The sequence below is a fragment of the Vidua chalybeata genome, chromosome 14, assembly GCF_026979565.1.
Source record: "Vidua chalybeata isolate OUT-0048 chromosome 14, bVidCha1 merged haplotype, whole genome shotgun sequence".
In the NCBI taxonomy this organism is placed as follows: Eukaryota; Metazoa; Chordata; class Aves; order Passeriformes; family Viduidae; genus Vidua; species Vidua chalybeata.
Window position 1 is genome coordinate 7,622,854 of NC_071543.1, and position 23,410 is coordinate 7,646,263.

At 42.3% G+C, this 23,410-nt stretch overlaps 1 protein-coding gene and 1 long non-coding RNA gene across 7 annotated transcripts; one reads left to right on the forward strand and one right to left on the reverse strand.

Annotated features, from left to right (window-relative positions):
* Nucleotides 1-907: 907 nt before the first annotated feature.
* On the reverse strand, nucleotides 908-3,751 carry LOC128795254 (uncharacterized). Of its 2 annotated transcripts, none has more exons than XR_008433458.1 (3): nucleotides 3,520-3,751; nucleotides 2,473-2,708; nucleotides 908-2,139 (listed from the first exon to the last, which is right to left on the reverse strand). It is a non-coding gene; the product is annotated as an uncharacterized LOC128795254 (long non-coding RNA). The 2 variants fall into 2 exon arrangements; XR_008433457.1 differs by having other exon boundaries at nucleotides 3,401-3,751.
* A 751-nt stretch (nucleotides 3,752-4,502) lies between these two features.
* Nucleotides 4,503-10,832, forward strand: VMA21 (vacuolar ATPase assembly factor VMA21). 5 transcript variants are annotated; one of them, XR_008433456.1, is made up of 5 exons: nucleotides 4,503-4,627; nucleotides 6,237-6,346; nucleotides 7,849-8,025; nucleotides 8,901-8,958; nucleotides 9,990-10,832. XR_008433456.1 is itself a non-coding variant. In XM_053955879.1 (4 exons), the coding sequence occupies exons 1-3, from the start codon at nucleotides 4,518-4,520 to the stop codon at nucleotides 7,989-7,991; spliced, it is 363 nt and encodes a 120-aa protein (XP_053811854.1). In that variant the 5' UTR covers nucleotides 4,503-4,517; the 3' UTR covers nucleotides 7,992-8,025; nucleotides 9,990-10,832. The 5 variants fall into 5 exon arrangements, 3 of the variants coding, with proteins under 3 accessions (XP_053811854.1, XP_053811856.1, XP_053811853.1); XR_008433455.1 differs by having other exon boundaries at nucleotides 7,849-8,958; XM_053955879.1 differs by lacking the exon at nucleotides 8,901-8,958.
* Nucleotides 10,833-23,410: the final 12,578 nt, after the last annotated feature.

Consider the following 23,410-nt stretch of genomic DNA (forward strand, 5'->3'; position numbering starts at 1 on the left):
GATACCAGAAGCTTCCCCTTTGTCAGACAAAGTCAATGTCGCCTCGTAACAGGATGAACCCATCACTGGTTGAGGATGAGGCCGTCAGAAACATCACCCCTGTGACTCTCCATCTTCACTAAAACCTTCTGCATTTTCCGCAGCTAATTAAAGCCCAAATAGCAATGGGAAGGGGATATGTTTTCCGTTCATTTGTGCTAACACACAGTAGTTTTTGGAAAAGTACCCCCTCCAACCTGCAAAAAAATTTGATACTACCCACTTTGTAGTCAGCACTGTTTGCCTGGACAGGGGTATAGAATGTCACATACTGGTTAAGCTGCATATAATTTGTAAGACTTTGTTTACATTTGCCTCTACAGAAAAAGGGTCTGTTTCCTTCAGTATCTAGAGTTTCATCTGAAATTGGTAAGTATTGGTTGACCTATATCAGCTGTGGGAATGAAGTCTTTCCCACTCTGTTTATGTAGGTGCCACATGGATTACACAATGCATGTGGAAGGCAGCCACTTCCATCAGCAGCACTATGTTTTCATTGCAAAATGACAGCAATACTAGAGAGAGGTGAAAATTGCACTGTGAGACTTCCAAGTTCCATTAGCTAATAGAGGTGTCTGAGATCTTTGCTCTAACTTATCTTGGGATGTGCAGTAACAGGGAATATAGCCTTGTAATGCCCAGATAAATGCTTTCTTTGCCAACCCAAGCATTAATGTCACTGTGGTTCTATTCCCACAGAAGATGGGTGGCCAACTGTGTAACATGCTCTGTGGTTGTTGGGCTTTCAGCCTGGACTATCATGGAGCATTCCAGAGTTAGCCAATCCATCATTTCATCTTTCATGAAACATCTTTTCTGGGGTGTAGAGGTTCACAGACCAGATAAATATTTATTTGTATATCATCCTTTTTGATACATTACCATGGAAACAGGTAATGAAAAAAAATACTCTCAAGCAGGTGGTTTTGTTTTTAAATAATGTCTTTTCAGCTTTCACCTTTCCAGCTCTGCTCCTGTTGGGGGATTGGAATCTCTTTCTGCATCCGCCACTAGATGGTATTGCTTTAACAGGCACCTTCCTGCCTCTTCTGCACCCCTGAGATGCAGAAAAGCAGGGGCTGCCTGTGTTTTTAATATTCTTCAAGCATCTCCTGGCAAATGCTGAGGATAAAGTCTTAGAATAGCAGATATTTAGTCCCACAGCTGGCAGCTTCTTGTTCTTGCAGCACAGTTTCTGCTTAAGGGCAAGTTTTATATTTGCTCTATAATCCAGAAGGTAAGACAGGTCTGAAATTTCAGAATGCCTGATGTATAAAATTTGAAACAAACAGACAAAACTTTGTACACTCTAGGTCTTTTAGCTAATACAGAAATGCAAATAAAAGGCTTTTTTTTTCTTTCACAGTTGCAAAATTTTTCTAACACTTTTGTATTTCCTTTATGTGCTCACAAAAGAAAAGCAGCTGATATGCAGGAAGTCATTCAGCAAAATTGTTATTATTCTAGGAGATAAAAACATCAGTGTGGTGAGATATGAAGTAACTTTATATTAAAAGTTAATGATTTGGATTGTTCAGCCTTAAATGACTTGCTACTTCCTAATCCTTGATATGCATCTTTATGGTAAGTTTATATGATGTGAGACTTACTCCACTTTTATATTTCCTTGTTTTGTTGTTCTGTTATTAAACTTTCTTATGTCATTGCTTTCCCTACTGGGGAAACAATCAAGAAAGTCAAACCAAATGTGGAAAGAACATCCTCTAGTGATTAGATGTTCTCTGTACCCACATTCATAATTTTTCAGTGATCCAATTTCTATCTTAACTCTAAATTAACTTCATTGATTTTCTAAAATGATTTGTAATTTCTTTACTTGTTTATAAGTAAACAAAACCTGCTCCCACATTTCGGTTGAATGTTGGGATTGGCTAGCTAAAATTTAATTAGGTGTTTTGAAGAACTATTTGGAAGTTTTAAGCCTGAGTTACACAGCAAACCTACCTTGCATCCCCACCCAACTGAGTAGGGGCTACAAAGGCCCTCCCTGGTCCATGCCAGCCCCCTCCTGCCCCCCTCATGCAAGCTGTCACTTTGCTGGCTCAGGTAGCAGTGGATTCAAAGACGAGGAGGGCTCTTCTGTTTTAAAAGAACATAAAATTGGTTGGGTTACAGTGAAAGCATGACCCCAAAAGCCAGACCTGACCCCGTAAGTGCTCAATAGTTTGAACTGTGCTGCATCTTAACAAACACGAGGGAGCTGCCAGCTCAGCTATGTTCATTGCTGGGGAAAAAAGTGCTTTTAACAATTCACTTTCTTTCTCACCCATGTTGGAGAAAACAAAATAAAATGCCTCAGTATTCGTAATCAGAGTGTAGAAAATCAATGCTGCAGACAGTGCTGCTCCTTGCCTTCCATTAAAGCTGCTGGTGCCCATTTAGTGTCCTCCAACCCAGGTGAAGGAAACTCACTCTGAGTAAAATCTGAGAGGCAAGATCACAGCAGGAACCACCAAAACCAAAGTGCTTATTTCCTCATCTTACTGATTGCAAGGAAAGCAACCATGTCATATTTCTTCTCTTCCAGGGTAGCAGGATGCCATGGTGGCTCAGGAGGGAAAGAAGAGGCCACTCTGCCATGCCATGTGCTGTATGGCACTGCAGCAAGGAGCAGGGCAGAGGTTGCAGGAATGCTGGATGGCTGCACCCTGCAGGAAAAGATGAGGAAGGAGTCATGTGGAGTTAGTGACTCACACAATTAAGGTTTGGCATGGCTGAGTGGCAAGATAACAACATGATTTTAGCATAAAAGGGACAAATATGTTATTACTGTAGTATATGAGATTCAATTAAATGGCAACGTTAATTAAACAGCTTCCAGAGCTTTTGTTTGGAAGCTTGCAAGGCTTTATTTCCTGCAAAAGCTGTTCATTGAGTAGCAACAATTAGTTCCCCTGCAAATGAGATTGATTGCACAGCAGAGACTGTAACAAGCTTTTTCTGTTGAAAAGCTGTGTTCAAGTCCATCCTTTGGTGAGTATTTAAGTGGAGTAGCTTCAGCAGGAATGTGAATGAATAGCTTGAACAGAGCGTAACCTTGGAAATGCGTAGTGCTCATCAGGCTGGAGGAGAGTGAATGCTGCAGGAGTCCTTGGACTCTCATTTGCAGCTCCTGTTAGTTATGATGGGGATGGTTTCTTTCAGATTTTGACCAGAACTTTTTCTTTGGCTGGAGAAGGAATTTCAATTTAGTGGCAGGAGAACAGAAAACCTTTAAGTGAACAAGCTTCCCTCCTAACAGGATGACAATTTGCAGTCTCCCTTTCAGAGAATGTCTTGGCCCTGTGTTATTTCATTTGAAGTGTTTTGTACTGATGAGTTCATCAAAACATCTCAATACCATGGGTTTTATTTGCTCTGAGACCACAGCATTTCCTGGAAAGCCTCAACCTTCACCCAGGACATCTGACAGCAGTTTTGCCATACACAAACACTCTCCATATCCCTCAAGGAAAGCACCTGTAAGCAGCACAGATGGCACCACTGTTCCAAGCTGGCAGTGAACCTGCTCAGGGTAGTTTTCCCTGTACAGATGATGACTTTGCTGAAACCCAGCTGAAGCTGCTGCTGTGGTCCAGGTCCCAGGCTGCCCTCCAATGCCACATCTCTCTGGCCCCCCATACTCCATCCCTCTGTCCCTTCATCCCTCCATCTCTCTGTCCCTTCCTTCCTGCATCCTTCCATTCCTCATTTCCTCTATGCCTCAGGCTCTCCACCTCTCCTTCCCTCCATCCCTCCATCCATCTTGTCCCTTCTTCCCTCCATCCCTCTGTCCCTCTGTCCCTCCATCCCTCTGTCCCTCCACCCCTCAGTCTCTCCATCCCTCTGTCCCTCCATTCCTCCATCCCTCTGTCCCTTCTTCCCTCCATCCCTCTGTCCCTCCATCCCTCTGTCCCTCCACCCCTCAGTCTCTCCATCCCTCTGTCCCTCCATTCCTCCGTCTCTCCATCCCTCTGTCTCTCCATCCCTCTGTCCCTCCATCCCTCAGTCTCTCCATCCCTCAGTCTCTCCATCCCTCTGTCCCTCCATCCCTCTGTCCCTCCATCCCTCTGTCCCTCCATCCCTCAGTCTCTCCATCCCTCTGTCTCTCCATCCCTCTGTCCCTCCATCCCTCAGTCTCTCCATCCCTCTGTCCCTCCATCCCTCTGTCCCTCCATCCCTCTGTCCCTCCATCCCTCAGTCTCTCCATCCCTCTGTCCCTCCATCCCTCAGTCTCTCCATCCCTCTGTCCCTCTATCCCTCAGTCTCTCCATCCCTCTGTCCCTCCATCCCTCAGTCTCTCCATCCCTCTGTCCCTCCATCCCTCTGTCCCTCCATCCCTCAGCCTCTCTGTCCCTTTGTCCCTCCATGCCCGTCCCTCAGCCGGGCGGGGCGGCCCCGCTGCAGTACTCACCGCCCACCGCTAGGCCGCGCCAGCCCCAGGGTTGCTATGGCGACGGCGGCGCCGCTCCCCGCGCATGCGCGGCCATTGCGGCGGCTTCCGGCGGGCCCGAGGCGGCGGCGGGGCGGCCATGGAGCGGTTCGGGCCGGGGCCCGTGAGCGCCGTGCCGGTGGCCGAGTTCAGGCCGTGAGTCCCGGGGCGGGCGGGAGAAGGGCCCGGGGGTGGGGTGCGGGGAAGGCTGCGCGCTGGGCCGCGGGGAGCGCGCCCGGCACCGTCAGCCCGCGATGGGGCTGCAGCCACGGGGCAGCCGGGGAAGAGCGGCCGCGGGGCGGGAGGGAGCGGCAGCTCGGGCCAGGAGGAGCCGGAGCGGGTGGAGGAGGAGGCCCCCGGTTTGCCGTGGTCACGCTGCCTAACCCTGGGCCACCCCGAATCCCGAGCGTGCAGGCTGCCGGCCTCGGGGAAACGTGCCGAGCTAGGCTGAGCTCATACACGAATGTTTGTCTTTGCCGCGTAGGGAAGCGATGAGAGTATGTCAGTGTAAGAAAAGTATTTGTCAGCAGTGGAGTTTTTAACTTTGATAATAAGCTGGAGGTCATCTTACTGTTCTGTGGGTAAGTGTTGATAGAATGGTTTCTAATTTCCCTAGGGAAATTTTGAATGCAGTTTTGTCCTCCACCCTGACAGTCCTTCAGGCAAACGCCAGTAAAGGAGAAGAATTCGGATGTTTTGCTTTTTTACAGCTGCTTAATATGCTGCCTAAATGTATGGCAGTACATGAGCAGCCAGCAGTGCTGTTCACTGCAGTGTAGAAGCTGTGCATGGCTGCACATAACTGTCAGAGGATGAAATAATTTTTTACCCCATTTCCACTTTTTTTTTTTCAAAGAAAAACACATATATTTGTGTTTCAATGCCCTAAGGAGTCATGTCTTTGAATGAGGCAATCTTTGAAAGTCAGAAGGGTATTGCCTGGCTTACATATTTACTTCAGCATAAAATAATGTAGTTAGCCAGGCAGAGTGAGTGAGAACTGGTGGAAACACACAGAACCAGGCTGTATGTGGTGTTTTGTAAACACAACACCTGTTCTAGCAGGTCAAGTTCAAGGAGACCCTACCAAGTACATAAACTTTCATAAGCCTTCTCTTGTAAAACCTCTTGTAGATTTAGGTCTGTGAAGGCAAAGTTTTGGTGTAGTCACTCTATGTTGTGACTGTTACTACACTTATTCCAGCTCTCTTAGTTAAAAACTGAGAAATTGTTTTTAAATAGAGGAAGAGGACCCAATAAAAAGGAACTTGGAGTCGTAAACTGTTAAATTCATTCGGTGTACTTCCCTTTCTATGCCAGCCTGTAGGATTTGTCATTTCCTTGGACTTGTAGTTACTTTAAAAAAAAAGGGAACTTGGCAAGTTTTAATGCAGGATACTGTCATATGACATGTATATGTGTAACTAATATTAGATACTTGATAATTATGCAGTAATGTACTGATAAACCTATTAACATAACCCCCCTATGTTATAATGCTTGCAAAGCAGTAACAGGGAAAAGTCTAAAGATTGTTTTTAATTTTGTTTGTGAGCTTAGACTGGCAGAATCATTACATTGTTTTGAATACTCTCATTTTTATTGCAGCCAACAAATGCATACTTCAAGTCTTTATTGCTTCCAAACAATACGCTTACTCAGTTCTTGAGAACTAATCAGCTTCTGTTTGGAACAAGTTCTTGTCCTGTTTCAGGCATATATATTGTGACTTTCTTTTGTGTGTAACTTCTCTTATTTATTTCAGAAATGAGGGTTCATTAACATCAACTTTAAGAACGCTTCTGTTCTTCACAGCTCTAATGATTACATTACCCGTTGGGCTATATTTTTCATCAAAGGCTTATGTATTTGAAGGTAATTTTGTTTCTGCCAATTAGCATTATTATTACTAAAATAGAGGAGAAGCACAATCCTCTAATAGCATCTTTGTTCTTCCTGATGAACAAAGGAAGTTTCCATATATAGACAAAAAGTCCTATAATGTCTAGTTAGAACAGAAAATTATATAAATGGTCAATGTATCTTTCTCTGCATTGTGGTCTGCAATCCAAAATCTGCTGTTTATTATACAATGATTTGTATTGTATAGAGATGCATTGTTCCCCATACCTAAAGGTTTTTAACACTACCCTGCAGAAGACTTTTGTCAGAATCATCAGAGATATGTTTCCTGCAGGTATTGCAAACTAGTCATGTGTTTGAGACAGAATAATGTTGTTTCTGAGGTTTATATTTTGCTTTTTGAAACATATGCGCATTTAAACAAGTTATATGCAATTTCAAATATTGAATGTGGTTGCATGTGGAGCTTTCTTTTAATTAAAAAATAAAAAGGAAGAGAGATTATGGCTGTTTGTTTGAACAAGCAGCTGTGTTGCAGTCCTGATTCTGCAAGGCTGTAATACTTACCTCCTGCAGTTCTAGGAAGTTATCTCCTTTGGAAGTGGGGAGGAGGAAGGGAGAAAGCAGCTGCTTTATGCAGTTCATGGGTGTGTAAGTGAGCTGTTCTGAGACGATTCTCCTTTGGCGTGTACTGCTGTATGTAGTACATGAAGGCTCAAAGCTTGTTAAGTAACTTTCAAGATCCTTTTTTTAGCTTTTTTTTTTTTTTTTATTTGAGGTGTAGCAAGCTGAGCTTTAACTTCGCTGTGTCAGTTAATTATGAGATCTGTTGGCACTGAAAGGATTGTCTTTGCAGGGTGATGATTTTGGAGTGCTGTAATGTGTAGGTTTTGTTTGCTTTTGGGGAGACTGCTGGGGTTTTTAAATCAGTTAAGGGAAACAATATTTCAGTGTTTGGTTCTTTCAATATTTGAAATCTTGTTTCATATGAGATGCATTCATGTATCTTAATTGGTGGGGCATTATTGTTTTATAGTCTAAATACAGAAGGTAATAGTCTTCTAAATTTAATTGTTCTTCTACTGTTTTCTCCTGTTTTAGAGTCAAATTATTACAGAATTGTCCCCCTTCTTCCTCCCACCTCCCTCCCCCATTTTATTGCCCCACAATGAGTTGCATTTAGGAAAAAAGGATGTTGATGTTTGTTTGGTGCTGGAAGGTACTATCAGAAAAAGTGAATGTTGTAGAAATCTAAGATGTTGACATCAAATCTAGGTTATTTTATGTTAAATATTGAATACTGTAGTGTTGCTTTGCTCTGGAAATAGTTTCAAGGCCTTTAACTGTCATGGTGAATTCTCTCCTGAATTGTTTTGAGCTCATGGTGAATTGTTTTGAGCTCAGACACTTGATACAAGAGTAAATGTAACTTTGGTCTTTAGGGAGAATTGTGACCTGACATGGCAGAACTCCTAGCTCATAACTAATATTCTTTACTTTCTTTGTTTTCTCAGGTTCCTTGGGAATGTCTGACAGAGACAGCTATTTTTATGCTGCCATAGTTGCTGTAGTCACTGTCCATGTGGTACTTGCTCTCTTTGTTTATGTAGCCTGGAACGAGGGTTCACGGCAGTGGCGCGAAGGCAAACAGGACTAAAGTGAAGATCATCGGTGTCAGATGTCCACAGAATGTAAATCAGGTTTTTGTGAGCTAAAGGAAAATCATTCTTCCAAATGTGTAATACACATGCACAAAGAGGAGGCTGGTGCCTCAGTTGTGGTTAAAATAAGACTTGTGCTCATCTTGACTGTGTATTGGTGTTTTCTGTAATGGTGATGGAAGTTGTTCTTTAGCCAGCTTCTACTATGTTGAGCTGAGGAGGCCTTAACTTGCAATTAAAGTGGAATAATTATATATTTTTTGAAAACTCCTGTAGCTACTTTTGCCATGCCTAGTATTTTTCTGGCTTGCTCTGAAAATAATACTGGCATGAAGCAAACATTACATTTTCAAGGAATTAATTTGCTGTTTAAAAAAGCTACATTACTTACTATGCAGCTACAGTATAAAAGGTGGAATTTCACTTTGCTGTGAATAGTTTCCTGATTTATTTGTGTTGTGGTTTAACTCCAGCCAGGAATTGAGCACCATGCAGCTGCTCACTCAGTGTTACCCCTCAGTGGGATGAATGGGGGAATCAGGAAAGCAAAGTGAGAAAACTCATGGGTCAGAATTAAGACAGTTTAATAGGTAAAACAAAAGCTGCACACGTAAGTGTGTTGGTTTTCAGTACAAATTCAAACCATAGCCCCATGGTAGCTATTATGAAGAAAACTACCTCTATCCCAGCCCAAACCAACACAGTGGGATAGGTGTAATTAATCTATTTCTGTGTTTAGAAGTAATTTCAAAAACAGAATTGTTTAGAAACTCAGGTGATGTCTTTCTAATGTGAAGTACAATTTTTTTTCAAATATATTTTTTATTGCAGTGTAAAATTTAATCTTTAATTTCATTTTGGGAGGACTGGTATCATGCATTGCTCATCTTTCTCCTCTTCTGCAGTTTATCCTGATAATGCAAAGGAAAGGGCATAGCTTATTTTTTGTATGTCTTTAGACAGGTATGTATCTCCTTGATATTTGCTGAAGTGTGCAGTTAGATTTCCTATGGTAGAGCAGTGTCAGTAATAGTCATAAGCTGCTGTAATGGCTGGAGGGGAAGGAGCAAGAGAAAACAAGCTGTCATTGTCTGCAAATGGTGTCCTTTTTGAAGCAGAGGACACAAAAATTGACTTCTCTTCATAACTACTTACTTGTGCACTGTGAAATGATACAATATGATGATTGTTTTCTTTTTTCCTTGGTTGTGCGTAGAACTTCCTGTAGTCAAAGCTTAGTGAGATTTTTGTGCTGTAAGATAACATGAATTCATTCCACTGTTGTGCTGTTGTTAGCAAGCTTTTTAATCTCTGGCTAAAACATTTTCCTAAAGTTCCAGCAAGGCAAACTTTCTTCACCCTGATAATGCCTGTTAAGCAGTTGTACTTGAGGTCATTGTGTTAATTTGAATTTTACAGTTTTTTGTATTAGTTTAGCCTTTCTTGGAAGGTTTTTGCTTAATACGGGGCTTGGCATGGTTTTGGTGCTGCATGTGTCTGTGATAAAACTTAAGTATAAATGAGGCAAAAATTGATTATCTGTGCCCAGTGGCTTGAGAATTGTGTCCCCAAGCCTCATTCTTGTCTTGTCCACCCCAGTCCCAGGTGTGCACAAGCATATGCACCATGGCACACTAATGCAAATCAGTTTTTACACTTTGTTTCTGCCGTGTTACCTTTTCTCATCCAGATCCCCCTTGTCAGGTTGCTGCTGGCAAACTGGAGAATCTTCTCAGAGTACTTGAAGTGCAAAGTTAGTTTGTACATGGGCATATTGGATTCCTGTTCTCCAGTGTATGAAGTGTATGTTGTGGAACAAATACTGCCTTTTAATAAAGACCTACCCTGCAATACAAGACCTAGTAAACAATATGTGCTGAACACTTTTTGAATAATGTCTTTAATATTCCACATGTAGAGTACAGCTTAAAGCAAATATATAGCGCCATTCAATAGCTTAACTTCTTTTTCTTTCTTTTAAAATTTATTCACAGTGGAGAAAAAATGAAGAGTTGCACTTATGAAATAAAGAAGTTGAAGTTTATTTGGTACTAGAAGACAGTGGCAGAAAAAAATGAATATTACAGAAGTCTAAGATGTTGACTTCAAGAGGAACACACCTGCTATGCTTTATTAGCTGGGTCCTGTGCTATGTCTGTTTTATGTTCCATGTAGCAGAATCCCTAGACACAAAGTTAATAACAGGGAAATAATTCCTTATTATAACTGTTGAGTTAAAAAAATCTTGACAAGTTTGGCCTCTGCTGTATGTGCAGGCGCTGTAATGTCTCAGCAGTTGGGGGTAATGAGCTCAGCATTAATCCATCCATTGGAAGATCTTTGAAGGTAATGCTTTGATTCACCACAACATTCCGGGTGAGAAAAGAGACACCAACCTGAGTCTGCACAGCCAGAGCCACGTGCTGGTTTGATGCTGCCTGTGCTGCTGAGTGCGAACAATCCCTCAGGTAAAGGGTGCAATGACAATAGCCTGTGAAGGGTTGTCCCCTTGCAGCCCAGGGGAGCATTCTCTTCCTTCCCTCCTTGCCAGCAGTGGGGAGCCACACTGGAGCAGTCTGTTCCCGAAGGACTGCACCCTGTGCAAGGACCCACACTAGAGCAGTTTGTGAGGGACTCTTCTGAGGAGGAAGGAGGGCAGGAGCAATGTGTGAAGAGCTGACCACAACACCCACTCCCTGTCCCCCTGTGCCACTGTGGGGGAGGTAGAGAACTTGGGAGTAAAGTTGAACCTGGGAAGAAGGGAATGCTGGGGGGAAGGTGTTTTATTTCGCATCACCCTACTCTGATTTGATGGGTAATAAATTAATTTCCTCACACTGGGTCTGTTTTTCCCATTATTGTAATTAGTAAATGACTTCCCTGTGCTTTTTCTCAATCTGGGAGCCTTTTGTTACCTTTTCTTTCCCCATCCAGCTAGAATGGGGAGTGTTAGCACGATTTGGATGGGCATTTGGTGTCCAGCCAAGGTCAAGCCCACCACATTTAAACTGACAAAAGTTGTGGAGAGATCAGAATTCTTATTGGTTTGATTTTTTAATTTTCTGTAGGATGGTGATGTAAACTTTTTAACAGTGTGGTATTCTAAAGTGGTGTAAGCTTGTTAATTTTACTACTAGGAATGGATTTGAGACGACTCTTGAAAAGACAAGTGGGAAAACTGCATAAGTCCTTCAGTACTTCACAATTGCCTCTCAATGTTTTTTCATGTGTTTGCATAGGTTGACAATCAGTTTAGCTAATGCAAGCAATTGTATCTCACAGTGAGCAAATACCCTGAGACAGATTGTAGCAGAAATTTTCCAGAACATTTTCCAAAAGTGAATAGACAGTGGGGGAATTGGGAAGTGGGAAATGAGTGACTTGTCATTAGTTTTTGTCTTCTGTACTTAATATCTCTGTTTTTTCAAATGCCTGTAGGACACTTTGGTGGTAGATACCCAGCCTGTGACTGTGCAGGTGAATGAGCAGCTTTGGTTTGTGCTTAGGGATGCCTGACTAAACTCACTATTAATTGCCAGCACTGAGTAAGAAGTCTCCAGAGCAAATGGTGATGATGGTGATCATGTCATTAACAGGAAATATCATTGATCAAGGTACATGAACTTGAAACAGTCTTTATAGTACATTTGAAACAAAATAAAACACTGCCTACCAGTTTCTTTCCTTGTAAGAAAGGGCCTAGTAATAACACTCAACATAAAAAAAAACAAAACCCCAAGAAAACAGCCAAACACAAAACCAACAACCCTACCCTTCAGAAGGCCCAAGCTCCTGTGCTATTTTCACCCTCAGGCAGAGGGCAGGCTGTGCTACCTGATCACTGATGGGCCAGGGGAAGGTGTGGTGCTTGCTGAGAAACTATGTTCTCACCTAGCGCATTGGTGAACAATAAAATGTTTGATGTTACTGCAAGTTTGGTGGGTTTTAGCCTGCTGTGACTACTGTAGTTAAACATAATGTGCTTAGGCTTCTGACAGCCCTTGCAGCTGGACAGGGTGTACTGAGAGCATCTTGCAGGAGTGTGGTTGGTTCTAGTTCAGGTGAGTAAGAGATGAGGAAGCAAAGGGCCCTTAAATAACCAACTGAGACATACATTGTGGTATTCCAAAATACCATATTTTGGGTATGGCAGATGTAGGTAAGGTGCAGCCCATGGGGCAAGAGGAGAAGTGTCCTGTGAAGAAAAGGAGTGACTTGGGGAGATGGGGTGAGGGCTGGAATGTGCTAGCATGGCTTGATATATGATGGCAAAGGCACCATATGTTTTGTTTGGAAGTGTTTATTCCACTGTTTTTCAAGGGATTGTGCAGAACCATTGGTCTGAAATATTGAATGTAAATAATACAAAATAGTAAGCTAATTCCATTTTAAACTTCCAACTAAAGTTGTTTGTAGGTTGACAGCTTTGCTGTGTGAGATCTGGGACACATTTATTTACTTCATCTTGTACAAACCAGCATTGTTTCTGGCTCTGAGTCATCTCATAGGGCATGATCAAGCCCTTGGAGTGTAAATATTTCTCTAAAAATACCAAAGAGCAACTGCCACTCTAATGTTTCATTAGCTCCAATCAACTGTCAGCTGAAGAGTAATACAGAAGCTGCTTGTTTGAAGGTGACAGAAAGCAGAGCTTGTTGTGTCCCTGTAAGAGGAAGCCCTCAGGTGCTTGAATGAGTCTTGCAAGAAGAAATTAATGTGTGATTCAGTGCCCCCACAGTCATTCTCTTATCTGAAGATATACCAGTGTCTGAATTTCTGAGCTGTTGGCATAGAGCTTGAGTCTCTTTGTTAGGAGAAACACAGTGTTGTGTAACAATGCTGAGCTGTAGTTGTAAAAGAGGAAATGGAGGTAAGCTCTTGGGACTTGAGCTCTGTTTGAACCTAAGGCAGTAAGTAAAGGGATGGAGAAAATGCATGTGGATTCCTGTAGAAAACAGCTTTTTTTGGTGCTGATCTCTCAGTTCTGAAACCATGAGACAGAGCCAATCGAGGTCCTGTTTCAAAAGGCAGGGACACAGACTGGGAAGTTTTGTGGGGAAGGATGCCTAGGATGAAGAGCTAGGAAAATTGAATAGATGATTTGGTGACTGGCTGGCTGAATGCCTGGGATGGAGATTTTTTTTTTTTTTTAGTGCAAGTTTGCTGTCATGCTTCACAGCCATTTTGTTCTACCAGCTGTGGATGCTTCTTGCTGAGATGATTCCCCTGTTGGCCCACTGTTTGGAGGGATGATCAGGTGCTTACCTGCAGCTGTGTCCTTAACATAGTACAAACTGCTCACAGGCCTGCAAAAAAGGCTGTTGCTGCTTTTAGTTGCCACATGAGACACTGTGGTTTAATAGTTTTAGTGGAAATGGCCCAGGGCATAGGCACTGGGGGTATGTTATTAATTAAAACTGTTTGTAATTGAAGAAGGATTTATGAGTGAGAGTAATAGCAGTCAGAGATTAAGAACAAACACTTCTGTGGGTGTGAGCCTATGCTGCAGGCACCGTGGAGGAGACATTTAATACCTTTGCAGTTCTTCATCCTCAAGATGCAGTTTTTCTTACCACACTTAAGTCATTAATGTGGCTCTGCTAATGCTCGAGATCAGTGGAATTTTGGCTTCACAGCTGGAATGCTGCTCATTTCAGGGGACTGTCTTTGATGTGTAGGTGGTTTTGTGTCTGACAGAAGACAGAAGAACCCACTTTGCTCTCAAACCATGTCACACTTGGAGCCCATTCCTAGAATAATTCCTAAAGAATTAGCAAGTATTGGGTGATTCTTAATATGAAGCATTATGAGAGAGCATAAAGTTTTCTTTACAAACTTTTGTTATGTCTGCAATGCAATGCTTTTTTCTTCAGAGTCAAGTATGCCCTCGCAAAAAAATTCAAACCAAAGGTGATTCTGATGATCTGGGTGTCAGAACTATTTTGATGGCTGTTTGTGTTAGGTGCAGCTACCTGTTTAAATGTAGAGTGGCTGTAGCTCATAATCTGCAGGGTTTGCCCAATATCTCTGAGGCTTGAGTAGACACCAAATCCTGTGTTTAATAGAGATTCCTCTGCTGGCCTTAATGCTTAGGGGCTTCAACCCAGCTCCCAGTTTTACTTAGTGAAAACTGGACCTTGGGTTTTATATGTGAATTTTAATGGCCTCTTTCTATATGATAATGTCTAACTGATCGTGAAGCCAGTTCTTTTATTCCTATCTAGCATTAAGCCACTTCTTTCATTCCTATCTAGCATTTATTTCTAACCTGTTACAGTTCTGCAAACAGCAGCAAGTCACTCACTTCTTTTAGTACTTCTCCCTCTTCACCTTTCCTTAGTAAGTGCTTTCCATGGAAGCAAATCTTGCCTATAGTGAGATATCCCTAGTTAAGATGATGTTGAACTTTGTAGGGCAAGATGAGGCTTTTATAACACTTGGTAGGTATTTTGCTTTCCTACCCATGTATTTTCAGAATTGTTTGTTCTATCAGCTCTGATACTTAAGGCATGAAAATTGATTTCAGAGGGGAAAAAAATCAGTTTTATAGACAATTCCTGTATTAGTTATCTATTTGTCACGGGCCTTTGGGAGGAGTAATTAACAACACCAAAATAGCAGCATGTTTCTGTGTTGTCAGATACTTACTAGGTTCAAAACAGTGGTAAAACAGTGGTTCAAACTCTGTGGTCAAATGTAGTTTTATTTTAGCATATTACAGGACTCAAGAATATGTAAGCGCACTGAGTAGCATTGGCAGTGGGATCCAGGCTGCTTTCGTTTCTCCAGCCCTAAAAGAAAACTACATTGAGCCTTTAGGTCAGGAAATCTTAGAGACCCCCTTAGGAATATGTGATGGATGCAGCTCTTCAAGATTCCTGCCCATGCCAGAATTCTGTGTTTGCTTTATATCAAGCTTACGCAAGGGATTCATTTGGAAGGAGAGCTGAGTGGCTTGTGAACTTTCCACCTCGGGTCAGCTGTGCCCTAACTGCATGGTCCAAATTGTATTTGATGGGATAAATGATTTTTGTGTGCTTTTTATGGATTTTGTTCAAAAAGCAAAGAGGTAATTCATCTCAGCAGGTAATTCTGCAGAGCACCAGAACTAATTTGCTGTAGTTCTATTCAGTTACAGATGAAGCAATGGAGTAATATGTCTGATTACATAAGCATGAGCTCAGCCGATCATATCTGTGTGTGGATATAATACATTAACTGATTGACCAGTAAAGCAGACAAGAGTAATTTATTTTGTGTTGTCTCCTTGATTTGTGACAAGACAGTTTTCCTTCAGTTCAAACTCGGCAGTTTGCTCATCTCAGAGATTCATGTAGACTGACTGACCAGTAAGAGTTGGTGTGTTTGTAGAAGCCAGTGTGCTCAGATTCATGTGAAAAGCAGGTGAGGTTTTGCATCATAAAGGAAGTCCCATTGCCTGCAATCCTGGCTTTTGGAGAATTAACAAGGACTGGTCCTGAATCAGATGATAATTGAAATGCAGAAAATCAGGTATTGGACGTAACTGTTTCAGGACTGCTGTGGTTTGGGTGGGTAAGAAGACTTAACCATCAGTAACAGGATGTCAACTGTCTCTTCCTCATTTGAATTCCTAGTAATGGGAAATGAGTATAAAGCCATCATTTACTCTTAACAGTGTTTGAAAAACACTATTTTTCAAATATGTCTGTAATATTTCCTCAGGAAAAAAAATCTGCTTTAAACTAGGCTTTTGAGACTTGGTACAAATTTAAGCCACTTTAGCTGAAAAAAGAGCTTTTGGATGAAACTGGTGGTGATGTTGATGGATTTTCGTCTCCAGAATTCACTGCATATTCCTTTTGTGCTAAAAACAAAGGTGAATATCACAGAATACTGTATATGGCACATTGTACAGTATCCAGATAGCACTTGCCTTGCATGTGCTGCCTGCTCTTGCAGCTATTTCCAAAGGACAAGGTAGGATCCAGCTGCACTCCATCTGTATGAGCGCACAGGAGAGCTGTTCTCTCTCCAAAGACATACACCATACAGCCAGATCAGTCTGGCTAAAGGGATATTGCCAACAAACACAGCAAATGTGTCCAGGTGGAAGTGTTTAGTGCAGTTAGCACAGGATAACTCCTGGAGTTGTTGGACCTGGCTTTGGTGCTATGGCACATCTACCCTTGGAGAGGTAAAGAGATTCACTTTGCTGGCTGTGGCTGATCACAGGGTCAGAACTGGAGGGCAGGTGGGAGAAGGGATTGGAACTTGAATTTTTTATCCATTGCTCTGCCAGCAATATCTGCTATTCACTACCACCCATCCATAGGGATTTTCTAGGGACTCCTTCTGGTGAGAACTTGAATCAGTGGATACCTGGACTTTTACCTAATTTTGCATAGCTTGATGCTCTCTTCAAGGTCTGCAGACATGGTAGCCCATGCTTTCCTTTCTTGTCAGTTCTTCTGAATATTCCATTAAATCCCTGTTTCAGTACTTTTTTGCCATTGTTCAGCTTGCTTTAGACTTTTCTGGGTTTCTTTCAGGGATACCTTTTCTCTGTCTCATCATTTCCTTCCACATCTAAAAACTTAAAGTAATAAAAAAGGCTTGTTGAAATTTGCACAACACTGGAGGATGGTACTGCACCTGAATGGTGCTATTCCATTTTCTTTTCAATGGTGTTAGTGCTGGGCTTTTGTCCTGCTTCACACTTCAAGAGCATGTCCCTTCATTTTTCCACAAGGTTCAGCAGGGAATGAGTTCAGGGGTCAGGATGCAGAATATGTATATGGTGCTATCCAGGGTAAGGCTTAGCATGGACAAAAAAAAATACAGCAGTGAGCAAATGATAAAGGAATTAAACTAATATACAGTCCCTATTTTATCATGTGTACTTTGGGATATGTGCTTGTCTTAGTCTTAGCTCTAAGCAGTGCATTGTTTGGGAAAGTACATTCAAGCATGACTAATCTGCGTTTGTCTCCCTCTCCCAAAACATTGTTTCATTTGAAATGTTTTATTTCTCTGTATTTAAAGAATATTCTTTCATAATGCAAAAGCTATTTTTCATTTTTCTAGAACAATTGGTTGAAGTGTTTCTATTAATCTTTCTATTATTTAAGCACTTCTATCTGCAATGCACAATAGAAACAAATTTATTTTGTTTGAGACAAGCTTGCTTTTTATCCTACAGAAGCAATGACTCATGAGATTCATCCAAGCCTCATCTGTATTCCTCCCCCAGCTAATAAGTTAAATGTGAGTTTTGTGTTTGTATTAAAAGACAGCCTGTGTGCACCTCACCAGGGAGCTTGTTTGAACATGGAGTTCACAAGAGGAAAATTCCTTGCCACAGTAAAACTGCTTCATTGGGCATTAAGGAGCTTTGCAAAGTTTGCTCCTTAAGTGAAGAAAACAGCATTAGGTTTAATTCATGGCTCACACTTACAGTGATCCTGGTCTGGTGTGCACTTCACCAGGATGCCAGAAGGTCTGATACATGAAGAGACTACAGAAGGCAGAGACCTGTTATGCTTTGTCTTTGGGCCTGTTAATCCTGCAGATGGAGAGCATCAGGATGTATAAGATTCTACACTGATCTAGGATAAAAACACTCTCTATTTTCATTCTGAAACAGTCCTGCAACTGGTTGTGCTGGGCTAAGTAAGAAGGGAGTGTGAAGGACGTAGTCAATGTACTTGCTGAAGCCCCATGTGGTGAGGAGACACCCTTAGCTGGAGCTGACCCTACATTAATGCAGAGAAGCTTGTTTAAAGCTAAAATGAGGTATGGGCTTGCAACTCCAGGGTGTGGATAGACCACAGGGCTTTAGCTGGGAGGAAATAGACCCTGATCAGTACAGTTCACTGCATGAAAAATGGAGAATTTCTCTGCAAAGTTGTGAATTTTGCATTGGGCTTTTTTAACTGAGCAAAGTCTTCTGGGTACCCAAGTACTTCTTTTTGGTGAAATCTGGAGAGAATTGCAAAAGAATCTTTCCAGAAAGAAATTTATATCCTGTACATCAACTTGTTCCTGTTTGGACACTGCTCACAAAACACTGCCTTGCAGATGTTGGGATAACTGGTACTTAACTAAAAAAAGACTAATGAGATTGATTTTCTAGGAACAATAAACACTTCACTCATAATTATCTCCTCCCTTCACCTTTCCTTAGGGATGGCCTGTATTTGCAGAGGCTGCACAATAGACATGTCTATTCTCTTTGCCAGCCAGAGCTAAAAGGAATAACCCTTTCTGTATAACCCTAAGGCCAGCCTATCTATGGATTCCTGATAAAAGGGTTTTTGAGATTTTGCAGCACTTCTATTTTCCTGGAACTCTCCAAAGCAAGTGTGCTTCTGTGAATGGAGTTCTTGATAGGTGAACCTGCAGAAGTTCAAGTGACTCTGATCTGTACAGCAAAGGGTTAAGGAAACACACATCTGCAAAACTGAAAGATGAAAGCAACCTAGACCATTAATTTCACCTTTTCTTATGGGGAAAAAACACTTTCAGCAGATACAGCATGTGGAAGGAAGAAGAAAAACACCACCACTGGCAGGACTGGGAAGTTGAACTATGTGTTGAAGCTCAGAGATTGAAGGCTCCAGAGGGTAATTCATATTCCTGCCTTACAACTCTGTCAGAATTATGGCTGCAAGTGCAGTGAGCACCTGGAGCTTACAGGAGAATTCTGCCAGAAATATGTTGGGCAGCTCTATGAATTGGCAGGGAACATCTTTAGTTTGACAGATAATAGTTACTTTCTCCCATCCCATCTCCAGACAACTGCAAGAGAAAAATACTGTCACTCACTGCAGGCCAGTAGGCCAAGAGAGATTTTTACATTTCTCTAGTAGAGTGGATATCAGTTGGCTTTGATGGACGTGGTTTCATGGGCACTTCAGCACTAGGACTGACCTAAGTGTGCAAGTCAGGCAGAATTTTCTTTTGGGTGGATTTCTCTTGGTTATTGACAGCTTTCCTTAATTGGATTTTCATGAGTGATGTGTTGATTTGACATAGTCCTATGCATGAGCTGAATGTAATATTCCAAATTTAAGACTGCAAGGTAAACAAATCCCCAATGCAAAAGGCAGTCTCAAAGACTTCCAAAGCCTTCTCATTATAAAAGTAATTTCAAAGTGAAAATCTGAGTGCTGAAAAATATTTAATTTCACAGAAAAGTAATTTAAGCAGCATGTATTTTGCAGTTTGAAGGTTTCTATACATCACAGTATTAGTTTCCTTGTTCATTTGTAGGTGTCTGCTCATTAAGTAAGATCTTCTTCATGAAGTGTAGGGGCTGTTTAAATGTTTTAGGGGACGAGTATATTTATTATGAACTGATAATCCTTGTAACTTGTTATATTAAAATATAAATGGATTATATTTCTATGAGAAGCATGAAAGTGATTACTAAACTGTGGAAATAAATGTGTTAGAACCCTAAATAGTGTAATAATCCTCTAAGGGGAAATTGCACCTCATTCATTTATAATGGTATTGTGATTGGCTTTGTTTTAGTCCAACTTTTGAGTCAATGCTTCCATGAAATTCTCATGACTTGCCTTCCAAAATGACATCAAAGACAAAAGGAGAAAAACAGTCTTGACAAAACCAGGTCACTACATCAGCAAGAGCAGAGTGGGCTGAGCAGTTCTTTTTCCTAAATCAAAGCCTTGCTGCAGGAGCACTGCTGTGCTTCCATTAGTGTGTCACAAATGCCGTTCTCAGCAGTGAGGGACCAAAAAGCGTCACAACTGCAGAAAAAAGACTGAAGGCTTTGGCCAAAGCCTGGTGCTTAACTCCTCAGAGCACTGCTATGCTGAAATGAGGATGTGGAGGTCCTCAAGGTATGGCTTTTGGGGGGTGTCCTGGTCCCTGCTATACTTGGTAGCCAGGAATGCACCAGGAATGAGGGGAAGTAGCAAGTCCTTTGTACCTAAATCAAGCAAAAATCCCAGCAAGGGATCTGAGGTGTTCTGCCAGCCCTGTCCTTCCAGAGGTCCTTTCATAGTCTCAGCCAAACTCCCAGGTGTGGGAGAGATTAAGGGTCTTCTAAAGGATACACATCTGGACTGTGAGGGAAATGTTTGGACCAGAAGCCTATCTCAGTCTGCTTTCAGAGCAAGGAACTGTCAAGAAACCATCATCTTCCTCTCCTGCTTCAATTCCTGTGTATCCCCAGAAGAGCTGTCCATCAAGGGACAGAGAGAGGGATTTGAATATGCACACAGGGCCATGCAGGCTGCTTTGAAATTGCCATTTCATCAAAATAACTCCATGTACAGTTTGGCCGTCTGCAGTGGTGGGGTGGGACCTAGACGACACTCCAGAAAAGGACTCTCCTCCTGGATCCTGTGTGGCTGTATCCTCCAGGCTTTTTTGTAAAGGGCCAATATAGTGTCTATAGCCAAAACTTAACGAGATAATTATAGCTGGCAGGGCTTGGTAATTAATGTCTAGTACAGCCTGCTGTAACATACTGCTGCTTTACATGTGTTTTGTGCAAAGTGGGAGTGCTGAGGCGTGATCTTTTGCTGCTGTCTGACGGGGAGAGGGTGACAAATCCTACAGGAAGAAGGAAATGTGCCTCCCATCTTTTGGGGTTTGAATTAAATTTACTGCAGTGGCAGAAATGGCAAGATGCCAAGGCTTGTCCTGTGACTGGGTAAGCACTTCGCAGAGAGGGAACCTGGGCCCAGGAGGCTCATACAAGTGTCTGTGTTCAAGAACAGCACCTGTTCTGGCTAACAAGCCTCAATCTGTGTTGCTGATTAGTTAATGAAGAAGAGACCTTCACCTGTGTCTGTGACCATGTGAGTGCAAGGATTTGGTGTTTCCACATTAGTAGCAGTAACATCACATGGTCTCTGGCAGGTTTCAATAAAGCCATCCAACAGCATATGTAGCAAATGCTAATGGAGGCCACATGGCACAAGCTTTGCTCTTTCTATGGAATGCCTTAGAGAAGATTTAGCAGAAGTGAAGACCTTGGGATGTCACGCTGTGCAATGTCTCCCAATGGAGCTACTACTGCCTGCAGTAGACAGACCTGGACCTGGAGTCTGCTCCTGCACTTGAGCTCCAGAACATCCCTGGCTGCACCTTGTTGGCAGAGACATCCCAGTTTCCAGGTGATGTAGCTCACAGAACGGTTCAGATCAGCTGCCTCTCCTCACACCCTTCTGATGACCTGCAAGTGCTGCAGGGGCACAGAGGGGAGGCACCTGGGCACATGGGTCTGTGTCCCAGGGGAGGTTGTGATTGTACAAAGCAAATGCCAAGCACAAGCTGGCATCTGCTCTGACTCAACAGGTCATCCAGAGAAGGAAATTAGGGAAGGAACAGAAAAACTTACTTTTTTAATATTAGGAAGACCTGCCTATCTTTATCTCCGTGCAAAAGAGATGACTTCTATCACCTGGGACTTCTCTGTTTAGGATTTTGAGTAGAGCAAGCTAATAATGACTGAGTCCCGTTGGGGTTTAAAATGGAATTCTTGCTTCTCAGTGTAAATAGGAAGTGATAGTGTAGCATGTAGGAGATCATTTATCTTCTAGATTTATGACATTTTGTAGGATTATAATTTTTTAAAGCTTTTTGTTTCATCCTGAGCACTGACAGAGGCAAGCGGGTAACTGAAGGGACACACAGAGCATTTTAATGGGACTTTTTCCTGAATTCATCTGAAGCCAAGCCCCCTCTGACCACAGCCCCACCCTCTCATCTGCATTTCGTAAGGGTATTACTGCTGTAATTAATAGGACTTGTATAACAGTACCTAATTAAACTCTGATCATATAGTGTAAATTTAACTTGATTATCATTAGCCTCAGTGAACTCTGCAGGAGATTAATCCCAGTGATTCACTCAGCACAGAGAGCAACAGCAGCAGCTCTGCAGAGGACCAAAATACTGGTGAACAGCAATGATCTGTGCCCCCAAACCCTGCAAGGTAAGTCTGGGTACCAACAGCAGCACTGGTGTCAGGGAGGGGGTGGGACTGGAGTCTCCCCATTTTCAAATTGCTTAAAAGCCACTGGAATGCCAGCAGGCTTCTACGGCGCCGTTCTTAAAATCACTGAAGAAGGAGTCTGTGAGAGGATTATGGCTTACATAAGAGTTTTATGTCTGTCCTAAAGCTACAGCCCCTATGCATTTGTTCACTGCGTAGGGTGTCTGCCAGTGATTCATGGACACCAGAATGTCCTGAGTGACTACGAGCCACGTTTTGTTTAGGATTATTACAGATACAGGACCTGGTCCCAGTCCTATGAAAGCTGATGAGATTTAGTCTGTGGGAAGAGAGCAGAGGCAATAATGTTACATTTCTTTATATTAATTCCTGCATGTTAAAATGCTGTATACTTTGCTTCTACACATTGTGCTGGAGAATTCTTTGCTAAAAAAAACAAATAAGCCTTTGGTAAAATAATGGGGGTTTTTCTGTTTGTAGTCCTGAAGTACAGGTCATGGGGTTTGTCCTGTCTCTGGCTGAACACATCTGTTTGTTTGCTGCTAATAATAGTTTAATCAATGGGGCTGATTCCTGCATATTCTCTGTCTGACAGTAGCTCAGAACACCCAGATGACAGCAAAAAAAGGTGTTTTGTATATGTCACTTTTTCATTCTTTTTTGTTGTTGTGTTGTTGTTGCTTGATTAAAAGCAAAGAGAAACTTTTACTCCTGTTTGCATGAATGGTCACATCAAACGGTACAGGAAAATCTAGGCCAAGCTGCTTTCAGTGGGCTAAGGAACATTATACCATTGCACCACTTCCTTTCATAGTAGCAATGCCTCTCAATAAACATCAGGCACCTTTAGAACTTTCTTTGAAACCGTTAGTTTTGCTTTCCACAAGTACCCCATAGCCCACCTTGTCCCCCTGGCTGGCTGTGGCACAGCTGTTATTAGGAGATGTGTCCGTGTGGGATGGGAAGGAGAGGGATGTGCGCGGGGTGCATCCTCGCTGCCTGCAGAAATGGTGCTGGTTATATAACGCCCTTGCTGGGTAACGAGGTGAAACTCTGTCAACTCTTCTGCAGGAGCTTTCAGAGGGTTTGGGGCTGCTGGCTGGCTGAAGGGTAAGTCAGGGATGTGTTCCTCAGGGGGGTCTGTGTGTTGGGATGCACATGCAGGTGTCAGTGTGTACAGTGCTGAACAGGGGCTGCAGCATTAGTGACTGAGATGTCGGTGCAGGCAATGGTACCTCAAGCAAACACGGCCACTCAGCACCTTACCTGAAATAGATCATTTTAGGGTATTGCTACTTTGTGAAACAGCTCTGTAATTTGTCTGTGCTGTTAGTCTGTTTTTGTCTAAGATGTCTCAAACACAATTAAAAAAAAAAAGCTGTGCTTAAGCCATAATGGCTTTCTTTTAACAGTGATAATATTTTGTGAGAGACAGCTGTGCTC